The following is a 19,460-nucleotide window of genomic DNA, read 5'->3' on the forward strand; positions in this document are numbered from 1 at the left end:
AGGGTAATTAACTTGGCAGGAAAGTTTTAAGCACCCACTTCAAACTGTAATGCTGCTACTATGCCCACTGTTGGCATTAACCCCTGAGCTGGGGAAGAGAGGAAAATAGTTTGGGATGTTTCTGAAATGGCACTTTCTTGTGGGATGTTCAAACCAGGAAACAGAACCAACTACTCTTTCCATATAGTTTTATTTTAACTACTAAAGCTTATGATCAAGTAAATGAAATAAACTCATTTTGAGCTACCCCTATCCTGATTCACCCTGGTCCTCAAGCTACTGTTGTTCAAAGACATGTAGAAGGATTGCATCTTATTATTTATCCATTATTATTTAATTTGGCAACATGAACAGACAATACAGGCCTTTATGCAGGTGCACTTTTCCTGTAGTAAATCAGCACACAGTAAAGTGAGTGTCAACATTCATCCTAAACCATAATGTTTTACTATAACTTAGTGTTTCTATCATACTTTTGGAAAACATGTTTTGAAACAGCCTTTCTTTCAACCTTGTCTTTCTGAAATATCTAGGTTTTACTCTGAGTTCCTTTGCTAAGACAAAGTAGGCAACTGCTCATTCTGGAAGCATCTTTTTATATGTTCCCTGTGGAAACATTGTGCAAGATGCAAATCACTTGTCATCACCTTCACTAGCATCAAAATAGCAATGTAACCCTAGCATGCTGTATTTGTAAGCAGTTCCCTTAGTGGCAAAGAAATTATGCTAAGGTTTAATAGAAGAGCCATGTGTCCCCCTAAGGCTTAAACGTGCAGCAGCTTACATTCCAGACATGATCAAGCAAAGGAGGACCCAGCATTAAAACCAAGCTGAAAGATACTGTATCAGCCAAGCACATAAAGGGCCAGCGATGTACATGACATACTTGAGCATTGGATAGACCCAAATGGCCCTGCCAACAAATGAAACAACCTCTTCAATCAGTCATCCAGCTGGTTCCAGAATCCCTTCCTGGCACTTACACTCATCAGTATAAAGAAACCCAACACCAAGGAAAAGAATTCATTTCTATGGAAATGTTCATATCCTTATATGCAGAGAGGTATACCTTGATTATTAAAGTTATCATGTTTACTAAAGTTACTTGTTATGTGGTAACTCTAAGGGATTTTTAAGACATGGTTTGTTCAGACAGGGGGGGTTGTCTTTGCCCCACAGAGGCTGAAATAGTATGATTTGCCTAAGGTCACCCAGTGGGTTGCCATGGCTGAGTGGGGTTCAAACCATGTCTCCTCAGAGTCCAGCACTCAAAGCACTATGCCACACTGGCTCTGTACAAAATATACATCCTATGTTGATCCTATTGTGGTGTAATGGCTAGAATACTAGTTTTAATACAAGCAGGCTTGGTTTCAATCCTCACTACAGCAAACACCATCTTCAGAGACAAAATAGCACTTAGGGTATATTTCTGATGGAAAATCTGCAGGATTACTGTTTGGGCACATCTTTTAAAGTAATAAAAAAGGCAACACTAGGCACATTATTAAATGTGTTTATTATAAGACAATGTATAGTCATAAATCAGCCATTAAATCTGCAAGCTCACCTGGGACCAGTCACTAAGAACATAAGAAGACCCCTCCCACACACATTAAAGCAGACCAATAGCATCTAGTTCTACACTCTCTTCAGTTTCCTACAGGCCAAGATGTACAGTAATGGCATCATGCTACCATTGTTGTCCAGCAACTGTTTTTCTAAGGCATACTGCTTCTGATAAGAGGTACTATACAACCTTCACAACTAGACTACCATAATCTTTGTAAATTTAACTAGTCCCCATTCAAGAGCCATCCATGTTGGTGGCCATCGCCAGGGATGTAGCCAAGGGGGGTGGGTCTTTGGGGTCCAGACCCCCCCTTCCATTAGAAAAATGAATGGTGCGTGCTGCTGCGCTGTCGCGCCCAAGCCCCATTATAATGGTGGCATTTAGTCTGGACCCCCCCCCCCCTTCCTAAAATCCTGGCTACGTCCCTGCCATCGCTACATCTAGTGGTAGTCAATTTAACTACGTATTATGTGAAGAAGCAATTCCTTTTTTCAGTTTTGCCTCTCCCACCAGTTCTGCTACTGAGAAAAAACAAGGTATCTCTGTATGCTTTCTTCTTGCCATGCATATTTTATGAACACTGTTTTATCTCTTCCTTGACATTTTTCTCACCAAATCACTTTATTCTTTGTTGTATGTTGTTAATTTCCAACAAGTCACTTTTGACTTATGGTAAGCCTATGAATGAGAGAGCTATACATCAGCATCAAAGGCTTTCCTGTAATCTATAAAGTACAAGATGGCTGAAATTATTTGATGCAGGGTCCTCTGGAAATCCCTGCAGATGACTTCATAGTTGTATGTCCTGCTATGGGAAGAAGAAGCAACAACAGCTGGATGGTTGTCTGCTACTACACCTGCTTTCCTCCAACCAAAAAATAGTTGAGTTTGGGCAGCTGCAACTGAGAAAAGATTATGGGTGCTGCATAATTAGTAGTGAATTCTGACTCCTGTAGCAGTGAGTGAGTTGTGGTGGCATAGGTCCAACTGTTGATTATTGTCATCAAATCAACTCCCACTTAAGATGACACTAGGAATGAGAGATGTCCAAGACTCCTTGTTATCAACAGCTCTGGCAAGGTCAGGAAAACTCAAGAGCTGGGGCTTTCTTTATCCACTTGTAAATCCAATTTATGCCACTGTAATTCACCAACTGAATGCAAAACATGGATTAAGTTTTGTACCATCAGCTGTTCTATTTTAGACAAATCCAAGACCCATCTAATGATATTTGAAAGTACATTTAGATTTCTTGAAACTAAAGCAAAACTGGATAAATTTTCTAACTAAAAAGCCTATCCATACACAGTAAAAACATTCAAAGGGTTCAGAATTAGTTTGATTGCAACCACTTCTTGCTATCAGTCCTGTCCATTTCCTTCCTAATTACTTTCTCCAAATGAGTTGTCTGGTTTTGCTCAAGAATAGCCTGTTCTATGTCTCCACCAATGTTGTTTTTGCCTATACCATTCCCTCATCATATGCAATTCTCCAGTTGAATGTCTTGCTTTTCTGCTTAAATTATGCCCACTCTATCTAAATATGACATACAAACAAAAAGTAGGATAGAAAAGTCTTACGCATCTCTATATCAATGATGTAGACTTGAGTCAACTGACATGGACTCAAGCTGGACACAAGTCACTTCAATGACTCAACTTGTACTTGACTTGGCAATATATGATGTACTGACACAAGTCCACTCACGACTTGTATATTTTTAGTGACTGACTTGCTGGCCACCCAGAAATGTTACAGAACAGAAAATCTTTTTCTTGCTTTCAAGCAATGCTTCCATCTGATTGCATCTTGCCTACAGGTCACACAACAAAAGTGGAACTTTGCAATTGCTGTACAGGAAGCCCCACAATGGGGGTGAATCCTGCCTGCTGCTCCTAGGAAAAAGCTTTAGATGGCTTCTCTGATGTGCAACAAGGGCAAGCTGCTGAGTAAACCTCATTTTCCTAAAATGCAATCTTGATAAATCGCCTGTAATTTTTTTTACCTGACTTTGTGTGCCATCTTGATTTTCTAGTTACTGAAATGCCACCCTTCCCTCTCACACCACCACCACCTCTTTTTGTGTGTGTGTGTTAAATTTGGCTCCCCAACACAGCTTGAAAGTATCTTGCAAGGACTTGAGATTCAACTTGAGACTTGTAGATAGAGACTTGACACTTGACCAGGAGGAAGAGGAATACATCACTGCCCTGTATCCTCTTTTGATAATGCACTTCCTCTTCTTTGGTAGCCAAGTGGCCACTTTGCTCCCTCCACTCTGATTTAAACTACATACACAGATATACACATGGGAATAATACTGATCTATTTTACAATATATGGAGATGATATTCAAATACTGGAGTAAGCAAGACTTACAGCAGAGTCCCGATTATCCGACATAAATAGGGCCAACTGATTGTCGGATGACCGAAAATGTCAGATAATCCAATGATGGCATGTGTGCACATGCACACGTGCCGCCATTGGGGACAGTGGCTCCCTTGGGGCTGAAGGAGTCTAAGCCTCGCCTCAGCATGGCTTGGACTCCTTCAGTCCCAAGGGAGTCCTGTTTTCCCTTAGCTCGAAGGAAGCTCCGTGGAGCTCCCTTCCAGCCGAGGGAAAGCAAGCCGCCGGGGAGGCCAGAGTCTCTCCTTCGACAGCCTGCCTGGCAGGGTTTCAGCCCCCTTCTCTCCAAAGGGAGCCCGAGAGCTCCCTTTGGAGGGAATGCTAGCGCCGGCGGGAGGGTCAGATAATACGGAATGTCAGATTAGCGAAACTCTACTGTACTAGTAATTACATCTCCCAATACTAATGTAAGGGTAAACCAAAGGGTATATTTGGAACACTGGTAACGGAAAAACTGCTCATGAAATACCCCTTGAACCAGAGTAGTCGCAAATGAGGAAAGGATTAAACACTTTCCCTGGCACTTTATTGGTATTGTATAACTTCTCCCCTCCCCCAAAGGTTTTCCTGTTTAAAAGAGGAAGGGTCAGAATAAAGGTCTGGCTAAATTGTTTTAATAATTCCCCTGATTGCTGCATTTCTGCTCCAAACTGCCCCAGTGTGATCCCCTACTTGCTTTTCTCCTTGGCTGGGGCTCAACTTCACGTTGGTCTTCAGATGTCAGTACTAACATTTCCATAGTGTGCATAACAAGTTGCAGTGGAGAGATGGTGGGTTGAATAAGACTGCCTAATGAGTACTTAAGATGAGATCTGGTATTGTCATACAACACCAACTAGAAAATGAAAGAAAACTGAGGAGGTATACATAAACTATTAGTCTCTAAGGAACCATAGCAATTTTAGTTGCTTGTTTTAATAAAGGAACACAAGCACTCGACTGAAATTTGCTTCCTAAAGTATATACATAAAACAACCTCATTAACCAGTTAGAATTAAATGCAAGAGCAACTTAAATACCTCGTTCTGGTCTACGTTTAATACTTGTAAAAGTTGGATCACCTCGGTTTAAAGTCTATTGCCATATGCTACTGTGTAACCATAGCATCGTTTTCTCAAGCCTAATTAGAATTTAATTCCCTAAAAACTGCAAAGGGAGATGAATTTTCTTTGATAAATTTAAAAGAAAGACTACACAGCATTCTGAGAAGACAACATTTTGTCAAACACTAATTACTGAATGTGGTAAATTTAAAGGTTTGGTAGCAAGGTTAGTCAACAAGGTAGACTCTTTGTAGTATACAGGATAGCTTCTGATGCTCATCTTTTAATGCCTCCAGAATAACAGAGCTTTTGCACTTAAACTGGGATTCTCACAGGGCAGGACCATTCATTACAGTCTGGACTCTTACCTCGTTTGCTTCTTGTGGCTTAATTGGGGTTTCAGTGTCAAAATGTCTATCGCATGCATTTTATAACATGGTTCAGTGTCAAAATTGCGATTTTCGTGAGAATATAACATTGAAACTAAACTCTCTCACAGTAAAACAGTGAATAAATAAATATATCTGTTAATAAACAAATATATTTGGAGCCATCTTCAGATACAAGCAGTCAACTATAGCTAAACTGTATGAATCTGCCTACCATTAGGACATTCTGCTCAGCTCTGACAGAAGAAATGCCAGTGAAGTACTGCCAGTACTTTAAGTGTGATCCTACATTAGACTCATCTAGACTCAGGTTAAAAGGTACTGCCCATAAACCAGTAGCAGATGTGCTGATGGTTCCACTTCTTCTATGACTTCTGGCAGTGCTGCTTCAACTGGAAAACCCACTTACAAGGTGACTGATGGAGAACTATGCCCGTCATCAGCTTTCATCATTTTCCATCAACAGGTTTGTCTAAAAATAATTCCTCTTCACAGTGGAAATTAGGTTAGTCTGAGCCATGATCCCTCTATCCAAGCTATACAAGGTTTAAGCACTCTATACAAAATACCTTATTAGATCATATGGAAGCAGTCCTCAGAGGAGGGTACTGATGAGTTCAAATTCACATGGAATTTTGCTCATACAGACCTTTGCTATAGTTTGAAAGTAAGTGAATAAAAATAGGTGACCAGAAGAAAAGAAGACTAGGGGAGTGGCCACACTGGAACTCCCATGACTCTGTTCTATAGAATCATGTAATTTGTAGTCTTTTAAGGTATTTAGCCTGGTCTGGTAGAGAGCTCTAGTGCCTAACCAAACTACAAATCCCAGGATTCTGTAGGATAGAGTTATGGTGTCAAACTGTTTAAATTATGTGGTGCACCAGTAGCAGTTGTTAAGGATGGAGGCAACATGCAGCAGTGGAAAAAGCTAGCCTTGTTAACATTTTATCTTACAGCATTCCTTTTTTTCTGATCCCAACCTGCAAAATTCCCATATATGTTTGAAAACATACAACAGCACTCTGATCAATTACACCTCCTGGTAAACTAGGCAGAAAGTAGAGTGCAATGTGCTTATTATTGTGCCCAGGAATTTCAGTTTGGGCTGCTTTTGCTGTGTGTGTTTATGTGGGGCGGGGTGTGAAGACACATGCATGCATGTATGTGGGAAAGCCTTGGTGATGTATTTGCACAGGATTTATTTCCAGAAACAAATTTGCTTATGTGATATACCTGATCACTACTAACTTTAGCTTGGCCTGGTGTCCTGTCACCCACACTGTTAATGGTGTCTGCTGTAGGAAAATTCAGTATCTATATCAAGCATAGTGCAGCAAAGCAAGTGCAATATGACTTTCTGGTAGAAACAGGAGAAACTACTCAGGATGATCTTGTAAGCTAAAAAGAAAAAAAAACCTTACATTTATTGTTTCAGGAAATCCATCTTGGGATAGGAAAGGAGAAAGACAAGAGAAGATTACCTAAACTTCAGTAGAAGAGCTGATAAAGCTGACTCTCATGTTTGTGTGTTTGTCTAGCATTCATCCTGAGCTGACAGCCTTGTGGATGCTCCCTTCTAGACAAAAGACAAAGGTGCGTTACAGACCGCCCAGAAGGGGCAGTCTCACGCCACTGCCGGTTGCAGCGTCCGGAAACCGCAGCAGCCAAATGGTGGTTCCCGGACGCTGCAAAGAAGGAGCGTGAAAATCGCGCTCCTTCCTGCGCCCCGGAAGAGACGCTGCAAGTGCAGAAGTACGCACTCGTGGCGTCATTTCCGGGGTGCGATGTGCGGATGTAGTGCATCCGCTACGTCAAGATGGCGGCGGCCGTGTGAAACGGCCGCTGCCATTTCGTACGGACTCAGTCCATGCTAGGGTTAGGGGTGTCTGGAAGAGATGCCCCTTTCTAACCCTAGCATGGACTGAGTCCGTCCTAGGGTGCCCGTCTGTAACGGGCCTAAGTAAATTTTGAAAGAAGGCGGAAGTGACTTCTGCAGGCAGCAAAAATATTTGAGTACATAGATTAAACAAAGAAACAGAGAGGTGAAACAAAAGGGCAGGCATGCTCTCTAGTGTTCCTTCTCACAGGACTCATCTACACTTGCCAGAATTCTATGGTCTGCCCTGGAGTATTCTGGCCTCAAATTCCCTCCAAATTCCCTCCTTACCTTGCAGATTTTCCCCAGGGACAAGAAAAAGCTGCTTTCCCATAAAGTCCCCATTTGTTGCCTGGTGCCATAATTGAGATGAGAACAAGGCAGCCAGCTGTGCATCTTGCTCTGACCTCAGTCCAGCACTGGACTCTGGGCTATGAACAGGGACTGCACGTGAAAAGACAGTCACCACTGTCACTGAACTCACTGCAAATGCCACGTTATTTAACGGCAGGTAGGGGGAATTAGCCCCAAACTGAGTGTGGGCATGAAGAAAGTCTGGACATGATTCAGGGTTTTGGCCCTGCATCATGTAAGCAGGATGCAGCAAACCTGGGATGAACTCTGGGTAAATTACCATGTGGACAAGCCATCACTTATTACTCTATACAAGCATTGGTGCATCTTTGCTTGGAAAACCTGCAACTTCAGCGTAATTAACATCACAGTCACGAGGGCATCTGGGGTTAAAAACATCCTTGTCCAGAGATGTAACATACACCTCTGGTTGTAGGCTAAAAAATGCTGAAGAACATGGGAAATTACCATGAACTCTGAAGAACTATCAGTCTTTTCTTTATATTCTCTGCCACCATTTGTAAGTCATTTAAAAATAATCCAATATGCTTCTCTATGTATTTTGGAAGGAAGCAATGTAGTGTGCTTTTTTTTTGGGGGGGGGGGTTGTTCTTTAAATGACAGACTATCATTTTACTTTGGATCCTAGCATAATTTTACTGGGACATGAAAAAACTGGTTGAGTTGGAGAACACCAAAATAAAATGATAGCAATGTTAAATATTGGGGGGGGGGGGGGGGGATTATTACCTGCTTTTGAAAAAACATCTGAAATTCTGTAGATCTCTAAATGATTAATGAAAGTCTGGGAAGGAGCTACAAATATTTTTATAGAGAAGCAGTCTTTTCAAAATAATGTTTGGAATAGGTAGTACAATTTTAATATGTTGTAACATTTGTGGTAACTTTTCTATTGTAGATTGTAATAATTACAACTCATTTACAGTGTGCTTTGTTGTATTTTTAAAATATACATCAATAATATGCTCCGAGTAGAAAGTAATATGGTATAAACCTTATTCGCAAAGGCATCAATATAGCTGTAACTGTGAATATGTTAAACTGGAAGTAAGCACTGCTAAAATAAGCACAATTACTTCTGAGTAGGAAAGTATAGGATTGCACTGTTATTCTGAAGGTCAGATTTACTCTTATGCTGGACTAAACATAAATTTCCAACAGTGGCTATAATGGCCCTATGAGAAGAATATTGCTGTAACATTGGCCATGATATCTGAGATGTGTATTTGCCTTGCGTATTCATTGTGCTAGAAATGCAGTAGAAGCATCCATTTATCTTTTTATTTATTAAAGAGAACTTCACAATGTTAATTACATTTTTATCAGCCTGCACCTATTTAAATGCTGCTTGGATCATCAGTCCAAGTAAGGAACCCATTATTTCTTGTGAAACTCATTTTCCAAATCCTTGGGCTTTGGGCTCGCTACAGTAACAACTTTTTCTTGTTACAACAACTCACTACAACTTTTTACTATATACTGTACTAATAATGTGTTATCGTTAAAGTTTCTGCTCCTTTAAAAAAAGGGTTTTAAAAGATCCTCCAGAAACCAACTGGGCCTGCAATCAGTGGCATCACTAGAGAGGTGCTGGGGATACAGATCACACCAGGTGACACCATAGAAAAGGGGTGAAACACGGTAGCCCCCCCCACACCTCAGTGCCATCGCCTTGATGCAGCACGCAGCAGCAAGAGAGCATACCCAGCCCCAACCCTACCACATGCTGTTCTTCTCATGTGCAGAGTGGCACATGACAGTGAGGTGGCCGGTATCCTTTTGGCCCACCCCTCAGATGCCCTGCCTCCTGCACCAGGTGACACCCCAGGCGGCGATGCCACTACCTGCAGGTGCCTCTAGCCCTCTAAAACTTACTTTCTTTTCTCCTAAGTCTTGTTTTAAACCAAAATCAAATCAACATGGAACACACCGCTTCTCCAACAGGCTTACAGCACTCTGAGAAGACTCCTGGAAGTGTTAATAACCATTAAAGATCTAGAAACCATGCCCTGTGAGGAGTGGCCTAGGGAGCTGGGTATGTTTAGCCTGGAAAAAAGAAGGTTAAGAGGTGACATTATAGCCATGCTTAAATATTTGGAGGGGTGTTATATTGAGAGTGGAATAAGGTTGTTTTCTGCTGCTCCAGAGATTAGGACATGGAGCAATGGATTCAAGCTACAGGAAAAGAGATTCCTCCTAAATATTAGGAAGAACTTTCTGATGGTAAAAGCTGTAGAATACCCTCCCTCAGAGAGTGGTGGAATGAATATCCAAACAGAATATAGTTTAAAAAGTATATGTTACAAAACTTTAAAAATAATTTAATAAACAACCACATTAAAATATTTTGAAAACATTTTACAATACATTTAAAACATAAACATACAACATTACCCACAGAAGAACTCCTCTGCCAAACCCAGTTAAAGACTGAAGGTCTGCTTAGTAAAAAAACAAAAACACAAGCAACTCTTTGCCTGCTGGTCAAAAGAGATCAAATAATGATCCAGCCCCACATGAGAGGAAGTGCCACATTGTGGGAGCAGCCACAATGAAGGCTTTTCCATGTGTCTTCACTAACCATACCTGCAATTATAGTGGGATGGGCAGAAAGCTCTTTCTAGAAGATGTTAAAATTTGGTCAGGTTCATACAGAGAGACACTTTAGACCCAAGCCACAAAAGACCAAGAAGCAGTATCGCTCTAGGCTATATAACTGTGCACTCTTGGAAATAATTGGAATAATTTCTTGCACACTTGGAAATTGTCTACAGGTCATGTCTCCCTTATTGATGGGAGCAGAAGTGTCTTGGATTTTGGAGTTTTTCAAATTTTGGAATATTTGCATATACATAATGAGATATCTTGGCAATGGGACCCTAGTCTCAACATGCAGTTCATTTATTTTTCATATACACCTTATACACATAGCCTGAAGGTAATTTTTTTTAAATAATTTTGTGCATAAAACAAAGTGTGTATACACTGAACCATCAGAAATCAAAGGTTTCACTATCTCAGCCACCCATGTGGACAATTTTGGAATATTTCTGATTTCAGAATTCCAAAATAAGGGAGACTCAACCTGTAATAGCTGCTGTGAGTTATATTTGTCCTCTGGATGAACTGTGCTTGTTCCATGTGGCTTTGATTCTGGTCCAAAGAAACAATTAACAGCAAAATCTAGAGGTCAGTTTTTTGGAGTGAGTGACTGTTCCACCCTGCAATGAGCAATGGAGGAACCTCTATACTCATTACTTGGGAAAAAAGGAATATCCCAGGCCTTGTTTCATTACTTAGGCATAAGGATATAAGACTAGTTATTCCACTAAAACAAGTTCAGACAAATATTGTTTGACTTCATAAACTAGTTCGATTATTGTAGGCAACACTTGTAACTATGAAAATCAGAAATGAAGCACTTCTTAAAAAGCAAAAAAAAAAAAAAAAAAGGAGGAAGAATAAAGGGAAGGTTTAGTTGTGCAAAGGAAACTTAGGCAAAATGAGAATTCACACAAAATCAATTCTCTATTACACAGAGTAAGGACAGCATACCATTTTCCCAGTCAAAACTATGGCCCATGCAGCTCCATGAGAAAAATGAACATCTCTCCCCATGGGATACACAAAAGCTGGGAGAGGGATTTTGATCAGGAAACACTCCTTCTCACCAAACTACTGTTCTAAGGATACTGGCAACCTTCTGCAGCTGCATTTCAGTTAAAAAAAAAAACAAATCAGAAGATCTACAACAGACTTCAAAGCAACATAAAGTCTGGCCATTTAAGAGTATTATAGCTTGGAAAAGTTAATTTTTCAGTTATAACATACAGAAAAGTGTACACCTCAGCAAGCATGATCAATGACCATGCAGATTGGGGGATTCTGGGAACACTAGGCTAAAAAACTAGGCTTTTTCTAAGTTCTGAACTAGTTTTAAGATGATTTAAGGAATTTTATGAGGATAGGATCTCTTTCTTTTTTGAATAATCAGTGCTATTGTACATGTTCTGTTAGGATTTTATATACTGACAATACATACCAAGAATTTCTCTGACAAGGACAGGCTGCTCCAGGACTGCTGGATCACTTATACCATCGCCTTTCACTGATGCCACACGAATGTGAAGTTTATCTCCAGATGTTAGATTGCGGATTACATAACGAGTAGAAAGGAAGGGTTTGTTGTTGGCAGCCACCCAATCTGTAGCTAGAGCAAAAATAGGTGACAAATAAAGGAAATATTTATTATACTCACCTCTATAATAAAGAATGATGGGAAAAACCAATTCAATGGGCAACAAAGAATCTATTCAGAAACATTAACGTATTTCAACCACTTCCCCGAGCCTAGTGTCCTCCATAAGAACGAGTCTATGCTAGCTGGGACACATAGTCCAACCATATTTGAAGGGTACCAAGTTGGGGGAGTCTAGTTTAAAGAGTTTACCTTGTTTTTTGTAGAAAGAAGAGAACAAAGTTGCAATCTTACCCAAACGTTACTGTGTGCCTTTAAGGCATTTCATACATATAGCAAGCCCAAGGTGAACCTACCATAGGGTTTTCTTGACAATATTTGATCAGAAGAAGTTTGTTGTTGCCCTCCTCTGAGGATGAGAGCAAGTAATTTGCCCAAGGTCATCTAGCTGATTTCCATAGCAAAGTGAAGATTCAAATCCTGGTCTCCCAGAGTCTAGTCCAATGCTCAAACCAGTGCTCCACAGTGGCTCAGGATCACTAAGTAAACATACTTCAGATTAAAAGCCATTGAACAGTAGGACTTACTACCAAGTGAACATATGTACATTTGGGCTGTTTAATCACAAAACCATTCCTCGCTTCCAATCAAACCTAAGATCTCCACCCTAATTTAAGTGTTAAAAGTGTGTTAAAAGTATTAAAAGTGTAACTTCATTCTTACATTCTGTCTAGCTATATTGGAACTGAACATTATTATGTCAATATTGACATGTTTCTCCATGGACCATTTTTTGTCAGTTTCTTTACTATGCAAGCAGCAAATGGTTCAAGGTCAACCACAAGAAAAGAAATGTCTAATTTGATTCAGATAGCTTTGAAGCAATGTTATCAGGCTGCAGAAATGCAACCTTCGACAACAATTGGGATGTAATAAATACACGATCATTCATTTATGCAAGTCGAAGCTGGGTCCAATTAAATATTTAACAAACAATTTGGAATACAAGCAAGAAAACATTAAACCCAAAGCAATTTATTTATGAGATTTTATACAACCAGCTGTAGCTCACCAGACACCCCACATAATCCAATCACTTAAACTTATTAAGTTTTCAATGTGAAAATGAGTTACAGAATTGTTTATATTAACATCAATAGGGATGTTAACAATTACAGAGGAATTTAGCAGATTTCACTCATTATTTATTTTAATTATAGCATGTTCATGATGCAAAACAGATCTTGCAAAGAAAACCCACATCACCTACTCTGGCTATAATATTATCTAAACTGATTATAAAGCAAATTGCTTACAACTTTAGGCTTAAATCCAATAGTTAATTAAAGTAGACCCCCTGAATTACAACAAAATTGCTAAGTGATCCCCTATATAAGGTCCACAAATGCAATGAGTCTGTTCCAGTTGGAACTACCAGTTGCATCAAGCCCTGAATGCTAATGTTATCCCGGTTTTAAAAATTAGTTTTTACAACCTTCACAACTATTTTTTTTAATGTCAAGTTTTGCTGTACTCTTCTTTCTATAATTTCTGATGCACTGAATAAAATTTTTCAGGAGACACATTCCTTCACAGATTAGCATTTACACTGACTCTGGTTTTTCTTCAGATCGTATAAATCTTTCACCTTTTACAACAGATTCAAGCTAGGAAAATTCTAGACTGGAGGTGGGTATCATGTAGACTTCCAGATGCTGTTAAAACTGCAACACTCATTGGCTATGTTGGCTAGGGCTACTAGAAGTCGCAGTCCAACAACAACTGGGGCCTGGGGGGTGGGGGCACAATTCCCACTGCTGATCTAGACTGTGAACAGAATGAACCATTCCTTTTCCAGTCCCACTTCACAATTTGGATGGCTTAGAAAACTGCCTCTGCTAGAAGTTTGGAAAATTACTTCTCTTACTTTCCTGTTACTATATATAAGAACGAAGACTGTCATTTCCTAGTTGGGAAGTTGCTACTCTTCTCTGAATAATTCCCTAGCACATGTTGTACTTCCTATGTCAGTGTACAAGTTCTGTTGCTCAGCAGTTGGACAAAAACACCTAAGGGGAGGCTACATTTGTGGAACATTTTCACACCTCAGAGCTTTTACAACAACCACAGATAACCTGTAGACCTCCAAATGCTTTGGATCACAGCCTACATCATTCCTGACATTAGCTATGCTGCCTGGGGCTGAGTAGAGTTTGGAGTCCAGCAATGTCTGCAATGCCTCAAGTTCCCACTCATCTTAAAAGCAGAGGACAGATAGAAAATATTTTCTGGCTTTCAAAGCCTACTTCAGTTTTCTCCAGAAACCTGAATGACTGAATTGAGTCTTCCTCTATAAACTGAACTTGAAAAAAAGAGATACATAAACTGTTGGTAAGGTACGAAAAGATTATTTGCTAACAGAAATAGACATGTAATCATCTCTGCACATCTACTTAGTAGTTTTCCAGGTTTCAATGAACACTACACATGAAAGCCATCTGATACACTCACAAATCCATATGATAGCTACAGATATTTGTACTATATATATATATATATATATATATAGAGAGAGAGAGAGAGAGAGAGAGAGACGGCGAAAGAGAGGTGCAGTGGTTTGAGTGTTCGACTATAGCTCTGGAAATCGAGAGCCATGGAAACCCACTGGGTGACCTCATGTGAGTTACCCACTCTCAGCCTCAGAGAACCACAAGATAAGTTTGCCGTAGTTGGAAATGACTTGAAGGCACACAGTAACAACATTATAGGTTGGGTCTACCTTATCCAAAATGCTTGGGACCAGAAGAGTGAATTTTGGAGTTTTTCAGATTTTGGAATACTGTATTTGCATATATGTAATTAGATATCTGAGAGCCAGCACAGTGTCGTGGTTTGAGTGCTGGACTATGACTCTAGAAACCTGGGTTTGATTCCCAGATCAGCCATGAAACCCACTGGGTGACCTTGGGCAAGTCACATGCTCTCAGCCTCAAGAGAAGGCAGTGGCAAATCTCCTCTGAACAAATATTACCAAGACAACCCCATGATAGGGTCGCCATAAGACTTGAAGGCTTGAATGACTTGAAGGCACACACCAACAACAAACAATTAAATATCTTGGATATGGGGCCCAAGACTAAACATGAAATTCTTTTCACATACACCTTATACACATAGTCTGGAAGTCATTTTATACAAACTATTTTTAATAATTTTGTGCATGAAACAAAGTTTGTTTATATTGAACCACGAGAAAGCAAAGGAGGCACTATCTCAGCCACCAATGTGGACAATTTTGGAATATTTTGGAATTCTGGATAAGGGAGACTCAACCGAGGTGTGTGTGTGTGTGTGTGTGTGTGTGTGTAAGGGGAGAAGCAATCCATGCTATGCTTTTTCCCACTTTGGCACATGCAGCTTTTCATGCTTACAAGAGAGTAAAACCCAATCCTACTTCCATCTTTGCAGTACTCCACTACGTATCCATCCAGGCCAGAAGGACCCACATTCTCTGGTGCATCCCATGTCAGAGTCACAGAATCATTATTCACATCATCCATTTTCAGATTCACCGGGGCACCAGGAGCTCCTGCCACCAGAAATGCAAAGACATTAATAAGGCATTTTCCATCCCTCACTACTCCCATTCTTATCATATATTTATTATTTATTTATTGAAACAAGTGTATTCTGCCCGGTATCCTAAGATCTCAGGGCAGTGTAGGATAAAAACAGTTTAAGACAACACGTAACAATAGCAACAATTTAAAAGATTAAATATAATTTAAAGCATTTATCACTTAAAACCAAACAATTTAAAACCAGCTAAAACAATTGAAAATAATGCTGGCTGTAACAGCATAAGTGTGTTCACTCACACCTGAGTTTGTTCACATAAGCTGTATTTTAGATTTCACGACAGCTATGCAAACTCCCATTTCAGACAAAGTTAATCTTTATTGAGAATCTCCGCAACAAATGGAGCTGTTCGACAAAATCCTATCCCCAAGGCAAGTGTGCCTGCATCCTAAGATCAACACTCTAAACTTACTAAAAGAGTCTCTATGCACATTCAGCTAGAAACACTTAGGAGTTTATCACACGGGAGGAATTTCTCTTAATTTCGAATGAAAAGAACGTGGGGCCAGAACACATTCACTTGAATTTGCTACTTCAGTGAATTTATGTGAATGAGAATTGCGTTTGAACTGACTTCCCATTAGCTGAAAATACCTTGCCATTGCCCAAAATTGCGTGTGATCACCTCTCACGCAATAACGTGAAACCCCATGATTGAGTTCGGATTGCCATTAGATTATACTTCCAATTTCCCTTGTCTGACAAACTCCTTACGAACATCTGTGTCAGTGGGAATCCCAGTGTCCTACTGAATGGAAGCAGCTACATGTATACAATGTGATGAAGATAGAAACTTTTTCACTGGGTCAACTGAACATGCTGGTGCTGGAGGTGGTTATGGCTGGACACATGGACACACCAATGCATAGGGCTTGGCTGCTTGGTGTGCTAACACTTCTTTTAAAAGGAGAACAACTTCACAACAACTAACTTAGCAAAGTACAGCAATATCCAAAAGTATCTAAACAATAATCCTTATAGCCCTCTAAGGAGTTTATCACACAGGGGGAGATGTGGAAACAGTGATTAACCTGTGAAAACTGTGCAATTGACATTAAAACAGGATTAAAATTAGATTAGCACAAGAGCCATTATCCCAGGAATAACCAGGGAATAACCAGGGAATAAACAGCAAAAAGTCATTCACAAGAAAATCCTGTGAATGATTTGCTGCTGTTTCTTGCCTGGTTATTCACAGGATAATGGCACTTTAACCACGTTTCATTTTGACGTCGTGTGAAAACCATTAGCGCAAATGCAGGATTATCGTGGGTTATTCATGGGATAATGTCACTTTGAATGCTCCGCTCTGGGCCCACAACAAACTCCAACTCCCAGAATTCCATAGCCTTGAGCCAGGGCCGTTAAAGTGGTGACAAACCAGGTTATTTCTCCAGTGGCGATGCAGCCCTCTTTCTTCCACTTCTTTGCCTCTCTCCCTCCCTCCCTCCCTCCCTCCTTCCCAGGGTGACCAGATGTCCTCCTCCCCACCAAGGAAGGCAAGGCCCCCCAAGTGGAGGGCAGCCAAGGAAAATGGAGGACAGGGCCACATAACAGCTGGGGAAAAACAACAGCCCAGGCACATCAATGTCAATGCATGCTTCTTAGTCATGCACAAAACAGAGGGCGATCTGAAACCCCTCCTGGAGAGAAGATGGAAATGGGGGGCATGTCCTGGAAAAAAAGGAGTCCCTCTGGTCAAAAGGGAGGACATTTTGGGATGCCTCCTGGACAGAAGGTAGAGATGGAGAACATGTCTGGTCCCCCTGCTCCATCCTTCCTTCCTTCCTTCCTTCCTTCCTTCCTTCCTTCCTTGCTTCCTTGCTCACCTTCTTTGGACTTCTTCTTGGGGGCCGGAGGCGCAGCAGGGGGCCCCTCTGCCTCTTCGGGGGCCGACGGGGCGGGCTGGGCTTCTGCTGCTGCTGCTGCTGCCGGGGTCTGGGTCTGGGTCTGGGGATCCGGGTCTGGGTCTGGGGCCGGGTGGGCTTCTGCTGGGGCCGCCTGGGGCTGGGAGGGAGCGGGCGCCTCTTGGTCAGCCATGGCTGGCGCTGGAGGGCTCCGAGGGGGCGGACGGGTGCTTTCCGTGGGGAAGGCCTCCTTCTGCTCCTCTGCTCTTCCCCAGGCCGAGGAGCGGGCTTTATAGCTCCCTGCCGCCCTCCGCCCCTCCTTGGCCCCGGGGCCTTGGAGATCCCTGGGGACTGGGAGGCAGGGGAGGCCAGGAATAGCAGCAGCTGCCGCCCCCTCCAGCCCTCCTCCCTCGGGACTCGGCAGCAGCAGTGGCCTCACTCACCGCCAAGGAGGACAGGGCACCCCGCTCCAAGCCCCCTCTGCCATGCACCCCCTGGGACAGAGGGCCATCCAGCCTCTGCTTAAAGGCTTCCAAGGGAGTGTGTTCCCCTCTCGAACAGCCCTTTCTCTCAAAAGCTCCCCCTAATGATAGAATCTCTTTCCCTGGAGCTTGCATCCATTCTTTGGTTTTCTAGTCTGTGGAACAGCAGAAACAAGCTTGCTCCATCCTGAATATGACAGCCCCTCTCAGGTTTAAACAGGGCTATCATGAGATGGCAGGAGGGGAGAGATGGCCAGAAAAGACAGAAACAGAAATGCATGCTTCTTAGGCATTCTCAGAAGGGAGGATCATCCAGAAAAATGGAGGGCAGGGCCAATGAAAAGTCAAAAACACTCACACGACTTTATCACATGAAGGCAAATTGCTTCAATCCCATGCAGAAACCGGATTTTAAAATTCAGAAAACAGGATGTTTTCAGATGCGTTTGCTTGAAAGAGAAATAACCTGAAAATAACCCAAACAGAATTTCCCAAAAGTAAAAAGGAATGGTTTTTGTCGACTTTCCATTCAGATTATTTTCACATTATTTCTCTTTCGGGAAAACGTCATCTGAAAAACATCCCACATTTGCAGGTTTTTTCTACTTTTAAATCTAGGGATTCATCCAGTGTGATAAAGAAATAAAATAAATATAGAAATAAAAACACCTACTTCTTAGGACTTTATCACATGGGAGGCAAGTGCCCCGCATCCCATGAATAAATGGCAATTAAATCTGTGAATATCCCACAATAACAGGATTGTTTTCAGACAACGTCACCATTATCCTGGCATTATGAATGAATGAATGAATGAATGAATGAATGAATGAGATTTTATTTATATACCGCCATTCCTTCAATCACGGTGGTTTACAAGATAATAATGAAATACAATACAGCACAGAACAAAAATTACAGATAAAAATTAAACCACAAAAATCCCCCATATTAAACCGTATAATAAAATACATCATTAAAAATCCATCATTCATACCTAATAATTAAAATGAATTAATTCTTGGGGTTTTCCCATGAATGAAAAGGCACAATTTTGCCACTTTATTCACAAGATAATGCCAGGATAATGGCAACGTGACGCAAAGTCATCTGAAAACAATCCCATTGCTGCAGGATATTCTCAGGATTTAATTGCCATTTATTCACGGGATGCGGGCGCTTTGCCTCCCATGTGATAAAATGCTTTGAAATGCTTCAAGAAAAATGGAGGGCATGGCAAAAGAAAAGCTGAAAACACTGATAGAAATAGAGATTGATGCTTCTCAGTCATGCTCAAAATGGAGGAAATTCAAGAAGAATGGAGGACATGGTCAAAATTAAAAAGCTCAAAACATTCATTTCAATGTAGCCCTCTGCTTTTTAGTCATGTTCAAAGTGGAGGATATTCCAGGAGCATGGAGGACATGTCCAAAGAAAAGCTCAAAATACTGCTTTCAATATAAACTCATGCTTCTTAGTCATGTTCAAAATGGAGGACATTCCAGGAAAATGGAGGATGTGGCCAAATACTTGCCACAACCAACATGTTGGTTGTGTAGGAGTGAGAATATTACTAGGTGTGATTTGTTACCCAAGCAGGTAACAAACAACCCATGCTAAAAAGCC

General features: G+C 41.1%; 1 protein-coding gene across 1 annotated transcript in view; it reads right to left on the minus strand.

Annotated features, from left to right (window-relative positions):
• The window catches only part of MYBPH (myosin binding protein H), a 38,002-nt gene extending 20,337 nt beyond the window's left edge, over positions 1–17,665 (minus strand). The window contains exons 1-3 of the mRNA XM_089518556.1: positions 17,335–17,665; positions 15,321–15,455; positions 11,711–11,878 (exon numbers count right to left, since the gene is read on the minus strand). Coding sequence (XP_089374682.1) covers positions 11,711–11,878; positions 15,321–15,455; positions 17,335–17,545 — 514 coding nt within the window. The 5' untranslated portion in view covers positions 17,546–17,665. The remainder of the gene's footprint in view (positions 1–11,710; positions 11,879–15,320; positions 15,456–17,334) is intronic.
• Positions 17,666–19,460: the final 1,795 nt, after the last annotated feature.

This window comes from Sceloporus occidentalis, unplaced genomic scaffold (genome assembly GCF_023333645.1).
Source record: "Sceloporus occidentalis isolate IW3139 unplaced genomic scaffold, rSceOcc1.0.p SCAF_3, whole genome shotgun sequence".
Taxonomy (NCBI): Eukaryota; Metazoa; Chordata; class Lepidosauria; order Squamata; family Phrynosomatidae; genus Sceloporus; species Sceloporus occidentalis.